Source organism: Platichthys flesus, chromosome 19, assembly GCF_949316205.1.
Source record: "Platichthys flesus chromosome 19, fPlaFle2.1, whole genome shotgun sequence".
Classification (NCBI taxonomy): domain Eukaryota; kingdom Metazoa; phylum Chordata; class Actinopteri; order Pleuronectiformes; family Pleuronectidae; genus Platichthys; species Platichthys flesus.
The window spans coordinates 12274892-12295672 of record NC_084963.1 but is presented as its reverse complement, the minus strand read 5'-3'; the positions used below and the strand labels follow the sequence as shown (position 1 = coordinate 12295672).

Below are 20781 nucleotides of genomic sequence, written 5' to 3'. Positions count from 1 at the left end.
AATCATGAATGGAAACAGTAAGGCTCCACTTTCTGGGTCATTTCAAAACTATTCCAAAAAGGTTGACGTGCAAAGTGACAAAAAAACTGAAATTGTTTTCCTTTAAATGAAAATGTCTGCTATGCACCATTTAAAATGTATCCAGTTTAATTTTCAGGAGATGAATATGTACACTTTTAATTTCATCATTTACCTAAGGCAGTGAGCAATTACTGTAAAATAGATTTACAAAGCAAATACTGACAAAGTATTCTGTCAAGGCATGTTCCAGCATTAAAATAGGATTCATATTACACAAGTACAAATTTGTTCCACATAAAATATGAGATCATTGATCACTTTTATAATTATTTTAGAATATCCAAGAATTGAAAAAAAAAAAAAAACATAAGTGTTCTCTTGTAGGTGACAACAGGAAATACAATCAGCAGTTCTCGTAAATGCATTGACAGGGAGTAGCAGCCAAAGAGAGAAAACTCAAAAAAGCAAACATAAAAATATAGACTTCTTAAAAGGATTTGCTCTCGAGGAGCCGAACATTTTAAGGCATTTTAAAAACATGTAGTGTAAATTTGGCAATTTCTGCCTGTGTCAACTCTGCATTTTAGTTTTGCTCTGGTGATAACAGTCGCCCAGCACGCGTTGTCGATATGTGGCGTCTCCTATCCCGAGATGCTTTCCTCTGCTTGAAGGCACCTGAGGACGTAGAGGATCACTTGATAGCAAAAGATATATTGGTCCTGTGGGATAAAAAGAGGAAACATGTGAATTCAAGGCTACATCCATACTTATAATGAATATTAACTAATAATACAATTTATTTCACTGTGCCTTCGTGAGCACCCAGGGAGAACTTACAATAAATCATCAATAAACACAAATAAATGTAAACCAAGGTTATAATCAAATTAAGAGATACATCCCAAATATATCATATTTATTGTTTGTTATTATTAGTATAAAATCTCTATTTCATCAATTGTCTCTTGGTTAAATTTGAAATTTTGCACTTGGAAAAGTACCATATGAATTAAGATTATTATTATTCATGAACACTGTGTACGTGTGTGTCGTCGTAAACAGGCAGCTGATTACGTACTCTGCAGTTTGTCTAGTTACAGAAATGACTACAAACAAGGTGCAGCAAGGTTTAAAGTAAAATTAAGAATTTAACTCCGACCAAAGCTAAGGTGGAACCTATTAGTAATGATTTGCCTTCAGCACTGGAGGTATTTAAAACCAAAATATAGTTTGTGTGGTTGTAGCCACAGAGAGCCCAGCAGGGTTAAGGGTTACAACAAATAAAAAAAAACTCACCTCTGTCTGGACCATTCCCTGCCTCTGAAGTCGCATGTTCCTGACGACATCTGAAATATCAAACTACAAAACAAAAAGGAATTCTTATCATCTGGAAATGAACAAATAAGAATATAATAGAATATGTGAGTAAACAAGGTAAAGAGAGTAAAACTTACATCGGCATCTTTACTGATGAGACCCAGAACCACGTCTATGCAGATGAGGGTTCCTGAACGGCCGATGCCGGCGCTGCAGTGTGTGATTATCGGCCCCGACCGATGAACGTGCCTCATGTAGGAAATAAACGTGAGCAGCTGCTCGGGCTGTGACGGCGTCCCGTGGTCGGGCCATCCCGTGTAGTTCAGATGAGTCACAAGCTGGATCTCATTGGTCTGAGGAAGGAACATACTCATTAGACATGGGTGAAAACTTTAATTTATTAGAAGAGAAATATCAAATTAAAATGTACTATGCTTACCAGGACGTCTTTGAGCTCAATGAGTCGGATGACAAAGTTGTCCAGATACTGGTCTTTGATCAGCGTGACCTGCAACCTGTCGTCCACCATCTCTGCCGTCCTCCAGGTGTCCGGCCAGTACCGCTGACACTTCACCTTGCCGCCCTCGACCTCTTGGGTCATCATGGCGATCACGTTGGACTTCTGCTCCCAAACCATTTGCCAAAAGTCGCCCAGAGTGGTGGGCAAAGGTCCCTGGCAGGCGATGTACATGAAGTTCTCATCCTTCACCGGCATGTTGACAAAGTTGGCGTTGATGTAGCCCCCGTCGTTGCCCAGCATAACTCGAGTGGTGTCAACTGGTAGAGATAAACACGTTAAAAATTCACATTTGCATATTTATTTGAAAAACCTTCAAGAGATGAGATAGGAGACTTTTCTTACAGGGAACGATATTCTTGTAGCGATTCTTCTTCTTGTTCTCCTTCGTCTGACCTATTAAACAGTCATCCAGTGGCTGGAGGTTTTGAAGATTCTGTCGAGGGTAGAAAACTTTATTGAAACCAGATGAATCACAATCAATTTACAGGCGACCGACATTCAAAGTAGCTCCTTACCTCAAACTCCTGCAGCGGGACCTTCTGCTCCAGGAGGCCCCTCATCATGCGGACCACCGTGTTGAGCTTCGGTCCCGTGTACTGGCCGTCAGGCACCACTTTGACCAGCGGCAGAGAGGTCAGCTCGTCCTCTGTGATGATTGGCCCGTCTGGCACAAAATGAAGATTCATGTACATACCACTTTAAAAAAATGTTTACCATGCAGAGACAATTCATTTTTTTCACTTTGACATAGTACACCAATATATTGCAGACCAAAAATACATGGATCACGCTCAATGATTAGACTTTTATAAAACATAAAAGGAAACACAAATACATCTATATAGTGGTGGTGTTTCTTTAGACTCCATCCTCAATGCTCTCAAATTGTATGCGTGAATCTAGATTTTATCTTTATTTACGAGTAGTTTAACGCCCCTTCTAAAATCTAATTTAAAGTCCACAGTTTGGAGAAAGTCGGTCTTACCCTCTCTTGATTTGGAGTTCAAGTTCTCAATCGGCAATTCATCACTTCCCCATGTGATTTCATCCTCCTCTGGCTGTCCAGCGCTCATTTGCAGATAGCTGTTTATTCTAAAAACACAAGGAGTGATTGGAAGTGAATACAGTGAAAAAAGTGTATGTATAAAAATGTGACAGGTTTACATCCAAAGTCAAAATCGTACTTTTCATTTCTTGGGTCGTCAACACTCTCCTCTTGCCATTCCGCTTTTCTTGAACTCTGATTATACAAACATTTAAATCAGTAATAAATAATAATAAAAGAAACATCAGATATGATCAAAAAATGAGTTTATAAAGTTTGGCTGGTTTGCGTTGTACCTCAGGGGAGTCTTCAGGTAGAGAAGAGCCATCACAGTCTGTGTCCTCAGAGAAATCTGCACTGTGCTCCGCCTCCCTCCTCTGCGCCGGATCATCTTCATAGTCTGTTTGTGAAACAGGGAAATGTCATCTATTTAGTAAACTTCACTTCATTTACAAACAAATTCATTAATGCTCTTTGTAAAATTCCAAAGGTATCAGTACTGCTGCATTGGGAGTTTCAGTAAATCTTCCAGCCTATACTGTGGACTCTACCTATTGGTGGTATGGGAGGGAAGCCGCCAGATTTCATCTCATCGTGAGGAGAACCCAGCTTCGTCTTCACCCCACTGTCCTCGCTCAGATCTGAAGCAGCAGCAGGACACAAAGAATTACATCTTGAGATCTTTCCTAAACGGAAAAAGCATTTCTCCTGTAACATTTTATTTTAGGTCGCGGTTTTACCTGTGTTTTCATTGCACATGTCAGAGTTGATGGGCAGATAGGCGAGGTATGTGTTTGGGCTCTGGTCTGGCGGTCTGGACACTATGAGATGCACCAGGCCTTTAGCTTTACGGATGGTGGTGACGGCCTTGGTGTGGGACACACCTGTCATTAGCTCTTCATTCACCTACAACAAATGATTAAAAATGATTGGGTGGTTTCAGAGCAAGAGACTTAGTTTATTACACATATAAACACATGATAATTTTTAGTACAAACAATTATAAACCAGTGTTACTAGAATGAATGTTTTCTATTTCCTGTATCTGCTATTATGTATGTATTAATGAGATAAGATGAGATGGGGACTTTTGCTGTGTTACACATTAAAGAGGACAGCCCCCCCCCACAAAACAAACAACAACAGTAAAGTAATAATAAGTAAAGATGCAAATGAGCATCAAATGTCGAACATCACTCACTTTCAGCAGCCTGTCTCCCACTTGCAGTTGCCCCGAGGACTCTGCTATCCCTCCTGGAGTGATGGATTTCACAAAGATCCCCCTCTCCCCCCCGATCACAGAGAAACCCAGACCTCCGGCCTGCGGCTTGTCCAGATCCAGCTGTATAATTTCCTCCTGCACATTACACAACAATATATGATCCTCTTCAGTTCATGATTCAAAATTGAGCTAAACATGCCAGAAAAACTTAGATTCATGCCAACAGTCTTGCTTTTAATGATAGTGATCATAATATTTAAGAAGTTGGAATATTGATCTTGTTACGCATGTCTCGATCGACATGTATTTATCTTGGCTTTATCATTGTTTTCCTTCGCTATAGACACACCAACAACTTGTCTAGCCACTTGCTTGGAGTTATTAAAAGAAATAACAATAAATGAAACCGAAGAATGTTTTAATTTAAGTATTACAACAGACTATAATGAGCAATAAATACATATTAAGAAAATAGTTAACTAAAAACCCACCTCTAAGGGACAAAGTGCTGCGAGACCCTCTGTATCTCTTGATTCCTCCTCTGTAAGAAAACCTTTAACAGAAAATAGTGTTGTTATTATATGCAAAATAAAAAAAGTTTAAAATGTCACAGATGCCCCATTCAGGGGAAACGTACCATTCATGCCGGATGAAACCTTGGGGCTGATGTTGTCATGAAAATAGAAACCTTTCTGCCCAGATGGAAAAACAGGCTTTCCATCCCTTTGAGCCAGAAGAAAAAAAAGACAAGTTATTTAAATTATGGCATGTAAAGCATCTTCAGCTAAAAAGAACCTTCTGTGATGCCAACACCAACCCAGCGTGAAAAATTCCATTTAGGCTACACCTGTCATTTTGTGTTAGAGCAGATTACCTTGTGGCCTTGAGCGTCAGGTCGTCGAGGGAGAGCTCCAGCAGCCTCTCGTTCTCGCTGAGTGTCAGGTCCTGGGTGGGAGCGCCGCTGATGTAGTGGATTAAATCGAGTGGTTTCAGGCTGCCTTCGTTGAAGGCCGGTGATCCTGGCAGGACGTCTTTTACAAACAAGACTCCATACACGCTGTCGCTGCCGCCGTCCAGAACCAAACCTGGGGATGGGAAGGGGGGAAGAGCAGTTCACGTGTGACTTAAAGCCACACCAATAAACAGTGGACATGAGGAGCCTTGATTTCGGGCTGTTTACACACCCAGTGGTTCTTGGTTGTCCTTGAAACAGATGTCCGGCAGCAAGTGGGCTTCAATGGGGGGTTTGGGAGCCTCCAGGACCCTCCCCACAGTTAAATCAACTAACCGAGGGGCAGCACGCACCAGGTTGACCACTTCAGTGTGACCCATGCTACTCACATCTGTGTCGTTCACCTGGAGATAGTAAATAAAGGATTCCATTTATTATGGAATTACAAACCTTTTTTTGGTTTCTCGCTGGGAGTTAGACGTGAAGATTGATACCAAATGAACAAGGGGTGAGTTAAGAATTCGTACCATAATCATTCTGTCTCCAGGCCTGAGTTGTCCATTTGACTTGGCTGGATCCTGGACGATGTCATGGATGTAACAGCCATGATCATTACCTTTGGTGAGGGTGAAGCCTAAGCTGCCCTTTTCAGACTTCATCAAGGACACACTCAGCTCAACCTCCTAACAACAGAGAAGAATCTAAGTTACTGGAATGAGTCAATCTTTCGATGCACAGTGTAGTTCAACCTTGTCTTTGAAAGATTTCACAGGGTTCCTTAGGATCTTCCCTTCCTCTGTTCTTACCGGAACAAACTCCTCTATGTCCTGTCCATTGCCAGACATGGTGAGGTTTAAGGGCAGAGGCAGTGGAGGAGGTAGTGGATCAGGGCTTGGGGCAGAGTGGGAGGACAGCATCGGTAGGGAGGGGGACTCCAGATCAGTTGTGACAGGGGATGATGGATGCCTGTGAAAACAACCACCAAGACAAATTCATTTAATATACTAGAATAACTGATTAACACAAATGATGTGACCATCGATCCAACAGAGTTCAGGTACCTGTGGCTGAGGTCTGATCTTTGCATGTTTGGGGAGTAGAAGGCTGAGTGAGCGATCTCGTCCAGGTGACCGGTGCTGTCGTAGCGTCCCATTCCCAGGTTGCTACCGGGGTTGTGGTAGAGGCTCTGCTCCCATGTCTGCCTGCTGTGCTCCATGGCGCTCGGGCTGAAGGCTTCCTCCACCTCCTCATCCCCGTCTGTGCTGTCGCTGTAGCTGTTACGTCGGCCGGGGGTTTTGATCAGCAGCCTCTCCAGGGCCTCCTCCACGGCGCCCTGAATCCTATTGGCCTGCAGAGCCGGCGGAGAGGCCTTCCTGCCTATGCTCGGGCTCGGCTCTACCTGGGTCAGCACCTGCTTTCGGGGGGATGGCATGGGTGTCTGAGGAGAAATAAATAACATTAAACAAAGTTTTGAGCAACTGGTGATACTTGAAAGTTCACAATAGAAGTAAGGGTCAAATTAATATTATTCACGGACTCACCACGGCTGAATGGTCCATCTCAGGAAGAATACCATGTTCAGGTCTACAGAGGAGTAAAGTCACCTCCTGACCTGTTCCTCGTAAAGCTGATATCACCTCCTACGTGCAGACACACACAACTCCAAATTAATTATCAAACGACCCTTCTTTCTTTTATATCAAGCTGTGATGCAGAGGGATAAGCCGTCGGACGTACATGTTGCGAGAGTCCTTTCAGGGGCGTTTGATTGACCCGCATGATGATGTCGCCCACGTTGATGCGACCGCTCTCTGCGGCCGGTTGACCGGGAAACAGCTTTTTAACTCGCACCATGCTGGAGCCGGGGGGAGGTTCACCGGGGATGTTCTCCTCTCGACTAAAACTGAAGCCCAGCCCTGAGGTGTTCTTCAGGAGAAGAACCTCAAACACATTGTCTGTGGAGACAAGGGCACAAATTGAAAAACTGACAGTAAGAAAATTGGGAATGTGGATGAGCACAAGCAGCCTTTGGTCCGGGACGAGATAAAAAAATGTTGTGCAACTATTCAGAGAAGCTGCCCTATAACGTGCAGATCAGAACCTGTTTAATAGTACTGTACAGTTTCCAAAGAGTGAGACTCTATAACTCACTAAAAACACGCACACATCAAGTATTTTCCTGCAGGCAACACATTTTCCACCTGACACAAGAATAGTCATAAAAGAAAAAGTTTATGTAAATCTTTTTCAGTCCATTGACTCTGGTTTTCTGGTTACTCACAGTAATCTAAATCTAAAGTTGATGCAAAGTTCGTAGTAAATATCTGCAGAGCGGCATAATGGGATGTAACAAAGTACATTTACTTTGGTACATTTTTCAAGTCACTGTCCTTTACTATAGTAGATATATTTTAGTTTTCCCGTTTACTCACTACATACATCAGCAAAGATCTGTATTTTATACACGACCACATTCGATTAGTGCTTTTAAGTTTCTACTAACTACTAGCATCTAGTGCTACTCGTATTGCTAGATACTAGTTGATGCTGTGTCTACTCATCAGTGTGATGGTGTCCTTCATGCAGACCAGATGCTGAGATGTAAATAGTCAGCAGTGAGCTGCTAAAGGGTTGTACACACACTCATTTGGTTTCATGTAGAAGAAATTATCTTTGTCACACTGTTAAAGAAAATAAATAAACACTTATGTATGGTGTGCTATAATGGGGTTTCCTTTGAGTGCACTGTAATGACCCTTTACTGTGTCCTCTCACCTTGTGTGATAAAGCTGTACTCTGGTTTCACTTTGACCTCCGGCGGCTGCTCTCTGTTCTTGGCCTGTTCTCGGTTGCTGCCGGCATGAGGTGGAGTGCGCTGAGGTGTGAGGGGAGTCTGGATTCTGTCTGCAGGCGGGTGACCCTTCTCCAGCAGCAAGTGCACTGTCTGAGGGAGCAAATGTTTTACGTGGTGTTACTGAATGAACAGCTTGTGGGAAAGACGCTCAACGTAAATGTCATGGCTCACCTGCCCAGTGTCCCTGAGAGACTCTACCGCCTGCTGATGAGTGGCTCCCTCCAGACTCCTTCCATTGACGGCCACGACGCGGTCACCTGAGTACGGGACAGACGCAGAGTGGTTGAAGCAACACTATGTAAGTATTACTGAGCAACAGCGCCCTCTGCAGCCACATGTGGTGATTCATTCTGTTGGGCTCCGTGTTTGAGGGGTTTTTACGAAAAGAAAAATCTAAGAATATCAATATCTGGAGCTCCAAAAGCGTAGTCACTGACGTACAAGTGAACGTTGAATATTACCCATGATTCTCGATGTCCTGAACTAAAAAGCTGCAGATGTATAAAAAATAGACCAAAAGATTTGAGATAAACGCTGGTTTTTAATGACTTGTTAGTTATTTTTTATCCATCTCATCAGCAGTTGAGCATTTCTCTTGAACTTTTTGGGCCTGATTCTGGAAGTTAAAGCTGCGACTATATTTCAATTCCACATTTCTCACAGATCATCCCCAATCAACAAAGTTACATAGAGCAAGAACAGATGTTCAGGGTGAAGAGTGGAAGTGACAGCGGCACCATTCTCCCCAGTCACCTAACATCACAATCATTTTAAAGCTGCTATTTACAGATGAAAAGTTTCATTGTGTCGCTTTATGACACATGTCTATCTGTGATGTGAGTGTCCAGGCTCTTACCTTTCTGTATCCTTCCATCCAGCTCTGCTGCACCTGACGGAATGATGGCTTTGACGTAGATGCCTCCATGACGAACGGTTGTGTTGACTCCGCCCTGAGAAACAACACACAACTCTTAGTCTAGTCGAACAAAGAGAAATTAGTGGGACTTGTATTTTCTATGGGGGTTGATGTGAGGTGTGGAGGGTTTTTGATACAACTGCTTTGTGATAAATGCTTTGCCTTTGCTGTTGGTTCTAAAGTATGAATTTGGTATATTATGGTATATATAGTTTGTATTTATGAACAATAACTGACAGGTTTTGTTAGCATTTGCAAGTGCTGACATTTTTGGTAGCTACTGGGGTGTCAGTTGCTTCATTCCCTCTTTAAAAAGATTTTGCACGGGAATAAACGTTTCTGGTTTGACCAATCCCGTTTGAGCCGGCTGTGGTTGCCCACAGGTAAACAGTCCCTGTGGAGAACTAAAGAGAAGGAACACGTTGATCGAAAAGCATCGGCGATCTGCTTTTCTTTTTACCTGCATTCCTAAGATCAGCCAATAGAAATTAGAAAGTGGACCTCATCATTACTGGTAAAACTTGTTCCAACAGAATGAACATTTATATTTTCAGCTGTTCATTTTCAGTCCTGGTTTCCCCACTCAGTCTGGCAGCACTATTTCTTTGAGGACAAGAATGTATCTTACATTCGCGTGTCCGAAAAAGTGACTTAATGGCTGAAAACATTGTTAAAAACAGGCCTTGATCCTCAGAATAACTTTGCAATGAGCCAACTCAAAATATTCAGTCCCAGCCTCAAGTGCCAGGAACCATAATGCTGTTTTTTTAAACCTTGTTGACAACCAACATGGTTATTTATCTTGTGGTTTGTTTGAATTTTGTAATTACCCCTAATGCAACAGTTAAACAAAGCGTTTATCATTTCACAATAATGACTTTAGTTCTAAATGAAATGAAAAATCCTCCACTGTGATGTTACTGACAATATCACTGAGGTTAAATCTAAACATCAATGTTAATTTTCCATTCAGTGCCCTTTTTTAGTTTTGATAATCTTGAGGTGAATTTCACTTTCAGTTTTCAGTGACTGTCTTGCTGATGCAACACGACACTCAATCAGTAATTATTCTGAACACAAACACAAATCTGACAGCAATCCTGGTCTGAAGACACACAGTCGAGTGATTTGTTATGGAGTACATTAATCCATTCCAATCAATACAGCGTTGAAAATCTGTTAAAAAGAAATGGTGTTAGTGGCATGTTAGTGGCAAAGCTCTTTGCAGTTAGTAAGCAGTCATGAGAGAGCTCACTCCTGTTCAAATTGTCCATGCTCCTCACTGTGAACGGGACTTTTAGTGTCTTATGATTAAAAACATAAAGATGCGATGCAAAGTTAGTTTGATGGACAAATACTCTCACGAGAGCTTCTAGATCTGACTACACCCACCGTAACATAAGCAAACCAAACCAAGCTACATCTAAACACCTTCACAAAAGGCGCACACACACACAACAGTGACAAGATGAGGGGGGGAAAGGGGGAAAAACAAGAGAGGATGAAAACCTTGCCGAACAGTACCGTGACACTTATGCCCAGGCTGCTGTCTTTTTTGGACAGCTCAATGTCAACTAGTTCTCCTGGTCGGAGACTATTGACCCCTGGGGCATTACCATTTACATTTTCCACGATGTGTTCCTGCAAACAAAGAACAGGGTTTTAAGTGGAATTATCACAAGCTGGAACATGCAGTGAGAAACAAGGGACGAAGGGGGAGTGAGAAAGTTGAACTGCATAAGAGCAGTTCATAGATTCAGGGTAAGACATGCAGTGTTCAGGTAACAAACTGCCTGGCATTGACACTGTGAATGCAATGATAGGCCAAGTTTATATACAGCAGGCAGTTAGTTGTGCCAAGCATCTGACAGCTAATGTGTGATGCTTGTTTACGGAAGAACCAATGTTCTCCTATTCCATGGAAGAAAGTTGATTTGTATTTGCTGCACCAGGACAAAAACCTCTGAGTTTGATTTATAAATCTTCCTCATAGACACGTACCCATGTAAAATAGAATTTAGAGCAATGAATTCATCAACACAATGGTCGCACCTTTTTGACTTTGTGTTTCTCTTGACTATTGGAATACGTCTCCTCATCCATGTCTGAATCCCCCCAGTCGGAGTGCTCGGAAACTTTGGGAGCTTCTGCCACTTTAGCTTTTCTGGTTTTGGGAGGCAGAGCCGGCGGCGCAGGATCCATGTCCACGTTAGGTTCTGGTCTCAGATGTTGGGAAGAGGATGCAACTGTGGGAACAGCCGCAACTCTATCTAGGCACTGTTGAACTCCGTTAACAGGGGGCTGGCTGATTTTCGCGAAAGTGCTCATCCTGGAGTCCTGAGAACTGAAGCTGGAGTGCTGGGGGACAGTGGACGAGGCAGCTGATGGTGGACCAGGACTATCGGGTGGAGGGCTGGGGCTTCTCGTTTCCATCTGCTCCTCCGACGAGATATCAACGTCTGCTTCTCGTCTCAGGGCAGATCTAAGTGCAGTCAGTGAAGACTTGGCCTGGTTGGGGACATGGCTTGAAGAAGACTCTGTTCAAAAAGACCAAGAAGAACCACTTTAGACGCAAGGAGTAAAAGTGAGAGAAAACGCTGATGTGTGTGATACACTCCTTACATGACCACAAGAAACAACTCTGACACACAACTTAACAATTCATTCATGTCCCTGCTGTTACCTTTGTAGAGCCTCTCCTTGGGCTGTGACACCACCAGAGTGATGTCATCCGGAGCTTTCTGAAGGATTTCGAGCGTGGAGGCGTGAGAGAGCCCATCTAGGTTTAATTCATTCACAGAGATCAGCCGGTCACCTGCGTGCAACATTACCGCTGTCACTCGCATGGAAGATGAATAAGTGGCAAGAGAAAAAACATTTCACAGGAAAAACACTAGAATGGCACTCTGTAGAATGCATACTTCTACCAATGACCAATAGATCAAGCTGCACCAAATTGCACATTGTTGTTTGAGTGTGCTGGATCTTTTTTTCATTAAGATCGATTAATTATTTACTGGAAAAAAATAAAAATGATCTTGCATTGTTTTTCTGAATCCTTCACCAAGATTTTTGCATTATCTTGCTTACACACAAACCAACACATAAATGGACATGGGGGGTTAAAAAAAAAAAAGTTCAATCCACTCATTTGAGAGAGTGAGGGTGGCACAGCAGAGGCCTACCAGGTTTGAGGCAGCCGTTGACGTCAGCAGGACCCCCAGGAGTGATGGAGCTAATGATGGTACCAAGATCCGAACGACCAGAGTTCTCCCCTCCAACAACCTGGAACCCTGGCGAGCACATGAAAGCAGAACTAGATATAAACACCATGCTCACAAACACAATATATCAGTGGAAAAACAAAAAGACTAAGTTGTTATTTCTAGAAAATGCATTTAGGGTTGAACTTTACCTAGGCCATATTTCACATCTTTCTTCAGGTTTACAGTTGTGATCTCTCTCTCTGGGGACGGTAAGGCATTGAGCTTTTTCATGAGGGAATCTATGCAAAGCAAAGACACATGGCATTTACTGGGAGATACCATAAATGCATTGCATGAGCTCAGTCGTTTTTGACCGAGGCATATGGCAGCAGTGGAAATCTGGTGAATTAATTTCACAAGGGATTTACGGTAGGCCACTCAGAGCGCATTGGAGTATGTGCACTGTAATAATTAATCAGCTCGGACAGGCAAACAGCGAGGCTGAATGGCCCCTACTTTAGCACCATTGGCTAATGGGCCTGAAGAGATGTTCTAAGCTTGGATGAAAGGGAAGGTCGCGAGTTCAGTGCCAAGTATGGAGCTATTAAATGGTGGGAGCAGGGCCAGAGTTCAGTTCCGCAGGCAGGCTGCACCGAGCGGACAGAGACTTAATTCTAAAATTACGTAACTGTGGTTTAGGGGTCTTTTTCGGGCTCACATATCCGTGCTTGGCTGTGCCGCCATCAACATATGGTTCAACAGATTGACGGGGAGGATTAAGAAATGTTATAAAATGAGTGATGGTGGAGAGTGTTGGGATATTTACTGCATTTTGCATGTGTGGAAAAATGACAGTTAATACCTACCATTAACAGAGGCTGGGGTTGAGGGGGGGGCCGAGGAGCTGTTCATACTGACCCCTGGAGGAAGAACGAAAGAGGTCAGCAAGGCCTTTGCTTTGGCTTTTGTGCACTACACAAAACAACGACAACTACATGTCTATCTCCGCCAAGTAAGGGTGAACTACTTTAGCATGTTTTTATTTTCTGTTTTCCAGAATATATATCCTGATTCTCTACTAGAGCTAGCGTTACATGAAATAGATTTATATGAGATGGTTTTCCCGGTAGGTACTGGACACAATAACCAGCTTCACCAGTGATGAGAAACATTCCTCACAGGCGATCATCCTTACCTACTACATAAGCTTGGCCATTGTCCTCCATGGAAGAAGAGTCAGATTCTTTCTTGGACATGCTGAGGCTCCAGGTCGGGCTGCTGTAGGACGCTGTGCTGAATGACCTAGGATGGAGAGAGCGAGCAGGAGGAGACGATTGAAACTTTCCTCACTGTTAGAGGAGAGAGGTATCAAAAAGGGATGGTAATAATGTTGACGTCTGTATATTTTTTTAATGTACAGAATCTGATCAAATTTGAAATCCCACGTCATCTGTAAAATATACACCAGAGGGAGCAATTGGCGTAAAAAACATGTTTGTTATTGATGACAATAAGATCACACACACAGGTAAGCACAACAACGCACAGGCACATTTGAGAGAACACACACACAAACCTCCAGAGGTTTAATTAGAGTTTTCTGTGTGTCTGTAGTGTACAACAGAGCCAAAGCCCTGGTAACGGGTCTTATCTTAGTAACCTCTGTCTTGAAAGTGAGCTCGGAGACTCTGACAGTGAAAACTTCAAAGGGGTACAAGTGAAGTAAAAACAGCCTAACATTAGTCCAGTTTCTGTGTAGTGCTGATGGAGGAGAGCAGTCACATAGCAAAGTAGTCTGCCATTTTATTTAGTGCTACTGTCTTCAAATATATTTATGTATTTGGACATCAGTCATTTTACTTCTCTAAACTCACTTGTCCTGTTGCTGCATCAGAGAGTCCGTGTCGGAGCTGGCTCGCTGGTGTTGCTGGAAGTGAGGGGCCACTTGGTTGGGCTGTGGCTGACTCGGTCCACTGTGCGACTGGCCACGATGTGACTCTGCCACTCTGTACTCTGGAGACTCCGGCATCTGCCCGAGGTTGTGGTGAGAGCGGCTCATTGTTCGGGGGTTGGAAAGGGACGTGGAGGCCACGGGATTGAAACCCGGGAAGCAAAGTCTGTCTTGGACAATCATATGGCCGGAGGGTGGCTTGTTGAGGGCCACCTCCGAGTACGAGATCCTCTTCAGTTGGTCTGGGTTGGAGCGCGTTGATAAGGTGGGGGCCAGACTGCCTGAGCTGAAGGTCCTTCCCACCGAGTCTCCACTGCGATGGTCAAGAGACTGCTGCAGAATGCTCAGGGGGGAGTTCTCTGATGAACAGGAAGGAAATGCAAACCACAAAATGAGTGAACTGTTAATAATAATAATTCTTACTGATATGTTCATTTATTATTGTAGAAAGCAGTCTGAGATAATTCATGTTTGGATAGATATTTAGGTACTGACCTCTAAACTGGTAATTAAATCAGTTTTCTGGATATATCCATCTCAATCATTATGGCTACGTCTCGACCAAAGACTGTGTATAAACATCTGATAGCTCTTAAAAGTTAAGCCCAATCATATTGACCCGGTGGCAGGGCTGCAGCATAGTTCAAAGACTTAACCCTGGTCTAAGTAAAAGAGATCAATCCAAGAAATACAGCATTGAAAAGACAAACCACCACTTAAATATCATAAATGACATGATTAATTGACACCCTACATAATAATTGATGTGTAGAGGTTTAGAACTAAAACTTAAACAGAGATCAGACAGGACTCATGGTGTTTGACACCAGATGGCAATAATCTGTCTTAATGTTCGGGACATTTTTGGGTGGGCATTAGGTTTTATCTGGAGAAAATGTGCAAACTGTCTGACATGTGTAGCTGTCATTTTCAGAAGGTTTATATTTTTATGGACATGTCACTTTCAGGTCTACTTTATGAATGTTTCTCTCTGGGATTTTTTTTAGGAAATTCTGAATAAAATAATATTTACAGCTATCTTAGCCTTGTGTTCTGTTATGTATCTCCTACCTAACTCCTGCAGCTCCTGGTTGTTTTGGCGGGCCTTCATCTGCAGGTGGAACTTGTGCTGATCGGAGCAGAGCTGGAGCAGATACTGACACGTCTTGTTGCTGTCTGTCTGAAACAGATGCTTGATCCCATCTGATGTGTTCTGCAGGCAAACCTTCTTTTTCTTCAGGGAGACAAGATAAAAACGCAAAAGTGAAAATGAGGACAGACTAAACTCTTTCACAGTAAATAAATTGCAGGTGACAGTTTAATTTCCGATAACAGAGACGGGTACATACTGCAAAGGAAATCTTTTTCGTGTCCCTCCAGGGGAACCTTAGCACAGGGGTACGGTTTCCGTTAAGGACTTCAAAGATGAGCACCCCTTTGGAAAAGACACCCAGCATGATGCCTGTCTGAGACCTCTTCTCAGGAAGCACCCGATGAAAGTGGACTCCGTACTCGGTCAGCCTCTGGCTCACCTTTAGGACGACAAATAAAGGGAGTCTTTAATACCCACAGTGCTGATATATACTACATGAAATGATACAACTTTTTAGAGGTTTCTCCATTGGGTCAGTAATCCAATATATACAATCTGATGTTGTTCAGTGCCATGAATCAAAAAAGAGCTCCTTTCAGAAGCCTGAAAAATTCGATAGCACCATATGAATAGACAGGATAAATGCACTAACACTACACAGGTACTTTTTTTTGTGGACACTAACATTTATTTTTTATTCTGCTGCCAAATTTGACTCATTCCTGAAACTTCTGCCATTTGGAGCACTTGAAACTTTCCTCACGTTAGTCAAAAAATAAGCAGTTCTGCTAAAAACCACTAAACCACAAGAAGTGTAGCAATAACTGAGAACATATTGGGACTTGCACATTGTCAAAAACTTGATTCCTGTGTACTTTAGTCCTGCTGACCTCAATGAATTCAGACTCTGCCTCCAACTCAGACACTCCGTAGTAGTTTCTGTGAAGTTTAGGCAGCTCCTCTTTGAGGGTCGCTTGGTCCACCTTATCCAGGATGGTTGCAGGCAGGTAGTGTTCCAGTCGGAAATAGGTCTTCCCATGGAGCTAAGGCACAGACGTTATTACCATTCATTTGCTGGTTCATGAAGTTTATTTTAATCAAAACAATATGTAACCTTATATCTTTTGTTTCTTTACTTTACCCCCACAGTATACAAGCTATATAATGATCAAAAATATTTTTAGCTGTCGAGATGCATTATAGAAATGTGTTACCTCAGGTTGGTAGTCCCCGAATTCATTCTGCAGCGCCAGTGACGAAAGTACCATGGCATTCTCTATGTCACAGCGCATCCTCTCCTCCAAGATATCCTTCCGCAGCTGTAGATAGTACTGATGTTTGGTCATGGCATGCCTGATTAGCCACAGGAAAACAAAGTCGTTTATTTTACAACTGATATGCCAACATCAAGGTGTAGTGTTCTACAACATAGAAACCAACACAGATACTCACTGAATGAGACCGATGTCCTCAAGGAAGAATTTGATGCGTAAGAAAAGGTTAAAAGGCACGTCACTTTTCTTCTTCTTAGGATCCTCCTTCCATCCGTCTGGGGCCACTTTGGAGAGTTTGGCATCGGGATCGACGAAGAAGAATTCAGTTTCTGCGTGTGGAATTTTTTGGAGGAGAGAGTGGAATAGGTGAATGAAGGGGAATCAATCAGTGAAGTACCGCATTTTTGAATGAGACGTAGGAGAGTGTAGGAAATTAAAAGACCATCAACCTTTGAACTAAACTAATCAAGTGACATCTAATATGAATGATTTATGATCCCTGAGTTTCAAACTTTCAGAAGGAACTATCTTCTCTAGGATAAATGTGATGCTTTCATGCACAACCCTGGACTCTTTTATTCTGTGAGAGTATCCGAGACTTACTGGGTGTAACTAATAATATCTCCACAACACACACATTTGACCACCTCTAACCACACACGTACACAGGTACAACATACTGTACCTCTGAGGTATGCAAGGCCGAAGAGATGGTGCTCCACAAGCCCGATGTGGGCAACCACCATGTCAAGGACGTCCTTACACACCGCCTTGATGTCACAGCTCACCTCCAGCTTTTGGCCATTCAGCAGTACCACACCCACCTTTCTCTGCACATCCTCTATCTTCCCACGTTTCTTGCGTGCAGAAAGGAAAAAGGAGGGAGTGACGAATTGTAAGGGGTAAATAAAGCAGCTCCCATCACACATAGAGATCATCGGCTCTAAAAACAGATTTACATCCTCACCATTATTGAAGAGGGAACAGATAAGGCTACGCAGGGCTCGCTGGACATCTTCACGAACTCAGGCCCAAGGAAGTTCTGCCATTGGTGCAAAGATAAAGAGCAAGTGTCAAATGGAGACCTTTATTTGAACCAGAATGCTGAAGGAGTATTTTCAACCTGAGACTTGTTTTCATACATTTAATATTCATATATGCAATTATGCCACCTGCTTGCGTTTCATCCTCGGTTGTGAATGCTGATCTAAGATACATAACTTCTGTGAAACATGTATCACTTCCTATCTTCGTGGGAACACTAACACTCCTGGCTCAAACCAGTTTTATGAGATGCTCCTGTCGCAAAACGTCAATGACAGCAGCTCATGCGTTGCTTTTGTTGTGTTGGGTGTCTGTTGTTCAGTCTCACCAGCAGTGGACGAGCAAGATTCCTTTAAATCAGCTTGAAGAATTTTGTTTTACGCACTGAAAATCCCCACATGCTACATTTCATCATTTAAAAATCTCCCGTAAACACACTGCAGCAAATATGTCTTGCCTTTAGTACAATTAATTACAATCAACCTAACTTATTTGAATGCACTGCTAACATTCGCAAAGTTGTTGCTATGTTTACCCCCTTGCACTAACACATTTTCTAAATTGGCAATAGCAGGCTGAATAAATCAGACCATGCCCAAAAAAATCCCATATATCCCACAACCCACATATTTGTAATTAACATAAGGATGCTGAGGTGAATTATGTCTTCCAGTCAGCAGTTTGTATTAACAGGACATCCAGTGAGCACAGTATCAACAACCTTGTTGCCAGGGAGCTCATGCAAATTAAAATTGTCCATCCATCATCAGATATTCCAACATAAACAAGTTTCAAGCAATTGAGAGTCCGGCCTCCGATCCAGGGAGTTCCCACTGCAGAGTGTGTGTTGAAATGATGTCTTTTAACCACTTTATGGAGTTGGCTGTGTCATGCGTGTGCAGTCTACATCTCCATAGCTACAAAGGAAGTTTTGTGTATAAAGCAAATTAATGCTGACTGGCCTAAGTAACTTAATGATCCTCTAAGCTGACAACTCCATAAAGATATCTTTGTGTCTGTTGATCCAAACAAAATGAAACTATTTTACCATCAAATAACAGCTTTGAAATATTTTTGATGGTACACTGACTTGTAATAGGGAGAATGGAGCCTCTGCCATTCCTACTCAGCGCCTCAAACGCCTGTTCACACACTATGTAACTGTGGAGAGAGGGAGCGATCTCCCATGAGAAGTGACGGACTGAATCAACGTCAATGGCTAGAACTGCCAAAATCAGGACCGGTAACTGTGAGAGTGGTGCCAAGCTGTAGATGAGCTAAAAAAAACTTAGTAGACACCAGTCCTGCTCAATGTTCATTGAGTAAACCTTTTGAACCTCAGCTACAGGAAGCCGGGGATCATGAGGAATAGACACCATTTGTCCGTGCAGGCATTGCACTGGTCAAGCAATTGCTAGGTTTTGTTTTCTCTAAATGACAGATGCTTATCCACTCAAACTCCCAGACCAACAGAATTGCCACTTGTGTCTGCAGAAGCCAGTGTTGATCAGCAGAAGTTGCATAGTGTTGCTTTAAGTCATGAGCTGTGCAGAGCAGACCTTGGGTTTGCGGAGTGGCAGAGAAGAGGTGAAGAGGGGGTCTCGAAGGTCGAGCATGGAGGTGCGCGATGGGGCCAGGGGTTCGTCTGCGGAGTAGAGGTTGGCCCTGGACAGCCTGCTGGCCAGGTGGGCCTGGAGCCGCTGCACCTCCTCCTCCTGCTTCTGGAGGAGCAGCTCGGCGCCACCCAGACCTTCATCAGCTCCTTCATACTGCCTGCAGGGAGGAGAGCAGAGGGAGTGTCAGAACGATCTGATATTGCCAAAAAGCTGAATAATAACAGCTGTTATCTGCAGATGTCTGTTGTTTGATGTGTGACACCTTGTGGGATTCTGCTTTGATTTGTAGGCTCTCTTTGAATGTGCCATAACAGAAAAGAATTAACGGTATCAATGAGAGGTAGACACGCCGAAAAAAAATGTGTTTACACAGGAGAGACATCAAATACTACTACGACGACTACCAGTGCTCTGTGCTGTGGAACGGATTAAAAACTTCTGTGAGCAGGCACGGCAACAGCAGGCGGTTAAAGTCTGTAATGCCAGAGATTAGAGAAGACAGGGATTGTTGAATGTGGATGTCGCATTAGATGACCTCACTAGCGAAGCATGGGGATGACCCTGCTGTGCCACACCAGCTGTGTGACGAGCAAACAGGTCGCACATCGGTGACTCCTCTGCTCTGTTTGTCACATATGAACATTTCGATTCCAGACACACACAAACGCCCATGCAGTGGGGCAGATGGGGAAATTCATGTAAACAACATTTACCACCCAGACTTAACAATGAAAGCAGTTATTAAATCAGCCCTTACATAAGGCACATTAGTGCAGCGAGAAACAAACACCTGGTGCAGCCACTGCGGAGGCTTAATAATCTGCAGGGGAGGTGGGGGCGGAGGGGTTACATAAAGCCCCACACACATTCAACCAATCCTTTTTGTACAATGACTTCGATTTTTTCATGTCCCTGGTTTATATTGCCTAAAAAATGGAAACGGTCTAGACTAGATAGTAGTAGTTGTTTAACAATCTCTGTCAAATATGGACATGAAAAATTGAAGTGGCATAGAAATAAATTCAACCTGAACTATTGAGGTTGGGGTCTGTAACATCCAATAAGGGGCAGATTATTATATGAATTACCGAGTAACTGTAGGTTGGCTTTTTAAGGGGAATATTAATTTATGTTTTTTTCACCTGAACCGGTTATGAATACCAACGACTGATGTGACATTATACATTATTTATTCGCAAGTTAATATAATGTATTTGTGTACCCAATTTTCCATGTATATTTATTATGAAATCTACTATGATTTGCATTTCTGTATGAAGAAATCAGAAGAAACAGCCTAGGGGCATCACTGGCAAATAACCAACACTAGTGATGTGTTGTTAAATATCCGCCTGTACACAACAGGTGTGCGTTACCTGTGCCTGTGTGTGTTGTGACTCGTCAGCGTCAGGACATCGTGTTCAGAGGAAAGTGCCAGCTGGGAGCCGAACCGCCGCGCCTCGCTCGGCTTCTTTGCTGGAAGAGAGACGTGGGAATATGAGCTGTGCACACAAACACTCAAAAGGAGGAAATTGTGTCTTCACATGTACACAATCAAACACGCACCCCTTCTGGATGCAGACACGTGCATGAACATGTGTTGAGGGAGGTGGAATATTCAAGGAAAGTTAGGCTAAATGAGAACCACAAATTAGATCTCTGTTGCCCTGTGTAGTAATTGTGTGGGAAAGACCTCAGCTGCATTACTGAATGACAGAACCAAAATATACTGAGTCAAGCACTGCCCCAT

At 43.0% G+C, this 20781-nt stretch overlaps 1 protein-coding gene across 5 annotated transcripts in view; it reads right to left on the bottom strand.

Moving 5' to 3' along the window:
• Positions 1–130: 130 nt before the first annotated feature.
• ptpn13 (protein tyrosine phosphatase non-receptor type 13) overlaps positions 131–20781 on the bottom strand; it is a 43818-nt gene continuing 23167 nt past the window's right edge. Inside the window, exons 9-49 of one of the 5 annotated variants that reach the window (XM_062412932.1) lie at positions 20408–20507; positions 18975–19188; positions 17339–17413; positions 17057–17228; positions 16550–16700; positions 16312–16450; positions 15988–16140; positions 15354–15536; positions 15076–15238; positions 13928–14363; positions 13249–13355; positions 12920–12973; positions 12263–12352; positions 12033–12140; positions 11531–11662; positions 10900–11384; positions 10357–10488; positions 8788–8881; positions 8103–8188; positions 7853–8021; positions 6815–7032; positions 6619–6717; positions 6139–6515; positions 5884–6043; positions 5605–5760; positions 5310–5481; positions 5000–5210; positions 4763–4848; positions 4617–4678; positions 4105–4260; positions 3644–3809; positions 3455–3544; positions 3200–3303; positions 3043–3098; positions 2844–2950; positions 2374–2522; positions 2201–2291; positions 1778–2115; positions 1476–1691; positions 1318–1380; positions 131–740 (exon numbers count right to left, since the gene is read on the bottom strand). In XM_062412932.1, coding sequence (XP_062268916.1) covers positions 663–740; positions 1318–1380; positions 1476–1691; positions 1778–2115; positions 2201–2291; positions 2374–2522; positions 2844–2950; positions 3043–3098; positions 3200–3303; positions 3455–3544; positions 3644–3809; positions 4105–4260; positions 4617–4678; positions 4763–4848; positions 5000–5210; positions 5310–5481; positions 5605–5760; positions 5884–6043; positions 6139–6515; positions 6619–6717; positions 6815–7032; positions 7853–8021; positions 8103–8188; positions 8788–8881; positions 10357–10488; positions 10900–11384; positions 11531–11662; positions 12033–12140; positions 12263–12352; positions 12920–12973; positions 13249–13355; positions 13928–14363; positions 15076–15238; positions 15354–15536; positions 15988–16140; positions 16312–16450; positions 16550–16700; positions 17057–17228; positions 17339–17413; positions 18975–19188; positions 20408–20507 — 6398 coding nt within the window. In that variant the 3' untranslated portion in view covers positions 131–662. The remainder of the gene's footprint in view (positions 741–1317; positions 1381–1475; positions 1692–1777; positions 2116–2200; positions 2292–2373; positions 2523–2843; positions 2951–3042; positions 3099–3199; positions 3304–3454; positions 3545–3643; positions 3810–4104; positions 4261–4616; positions 4679–4762; positions 4849–4999; positions 5211–5309; positions 5482–5604; positions 5761–5883; positions 6044–6138; positions 6516–6618; positions 6718–6814; positions 7033–7852; positions 8022–8102; positions 8189–8787; positions 8882–10356; positions 10489–10899; positions 11385–11530; positions 11663–12032; positions 12141–12262; positions 12353–12919; positions 12974–13248; positions 13356–13927; positions 14364–15075; positions 15239–15353; positions 15537–15987; positions 16141–16311; positions 16451–16549; positions 16701–17056; positions 17229–17338; positions 17414–18974; positions 19189–20407; positions 20508–20781) is intronic. The other 4 variants (XM_062412933.1, XM_062412934.1, XM_062412936.1 and 1 more) reach the window with 4 other exon arrangements.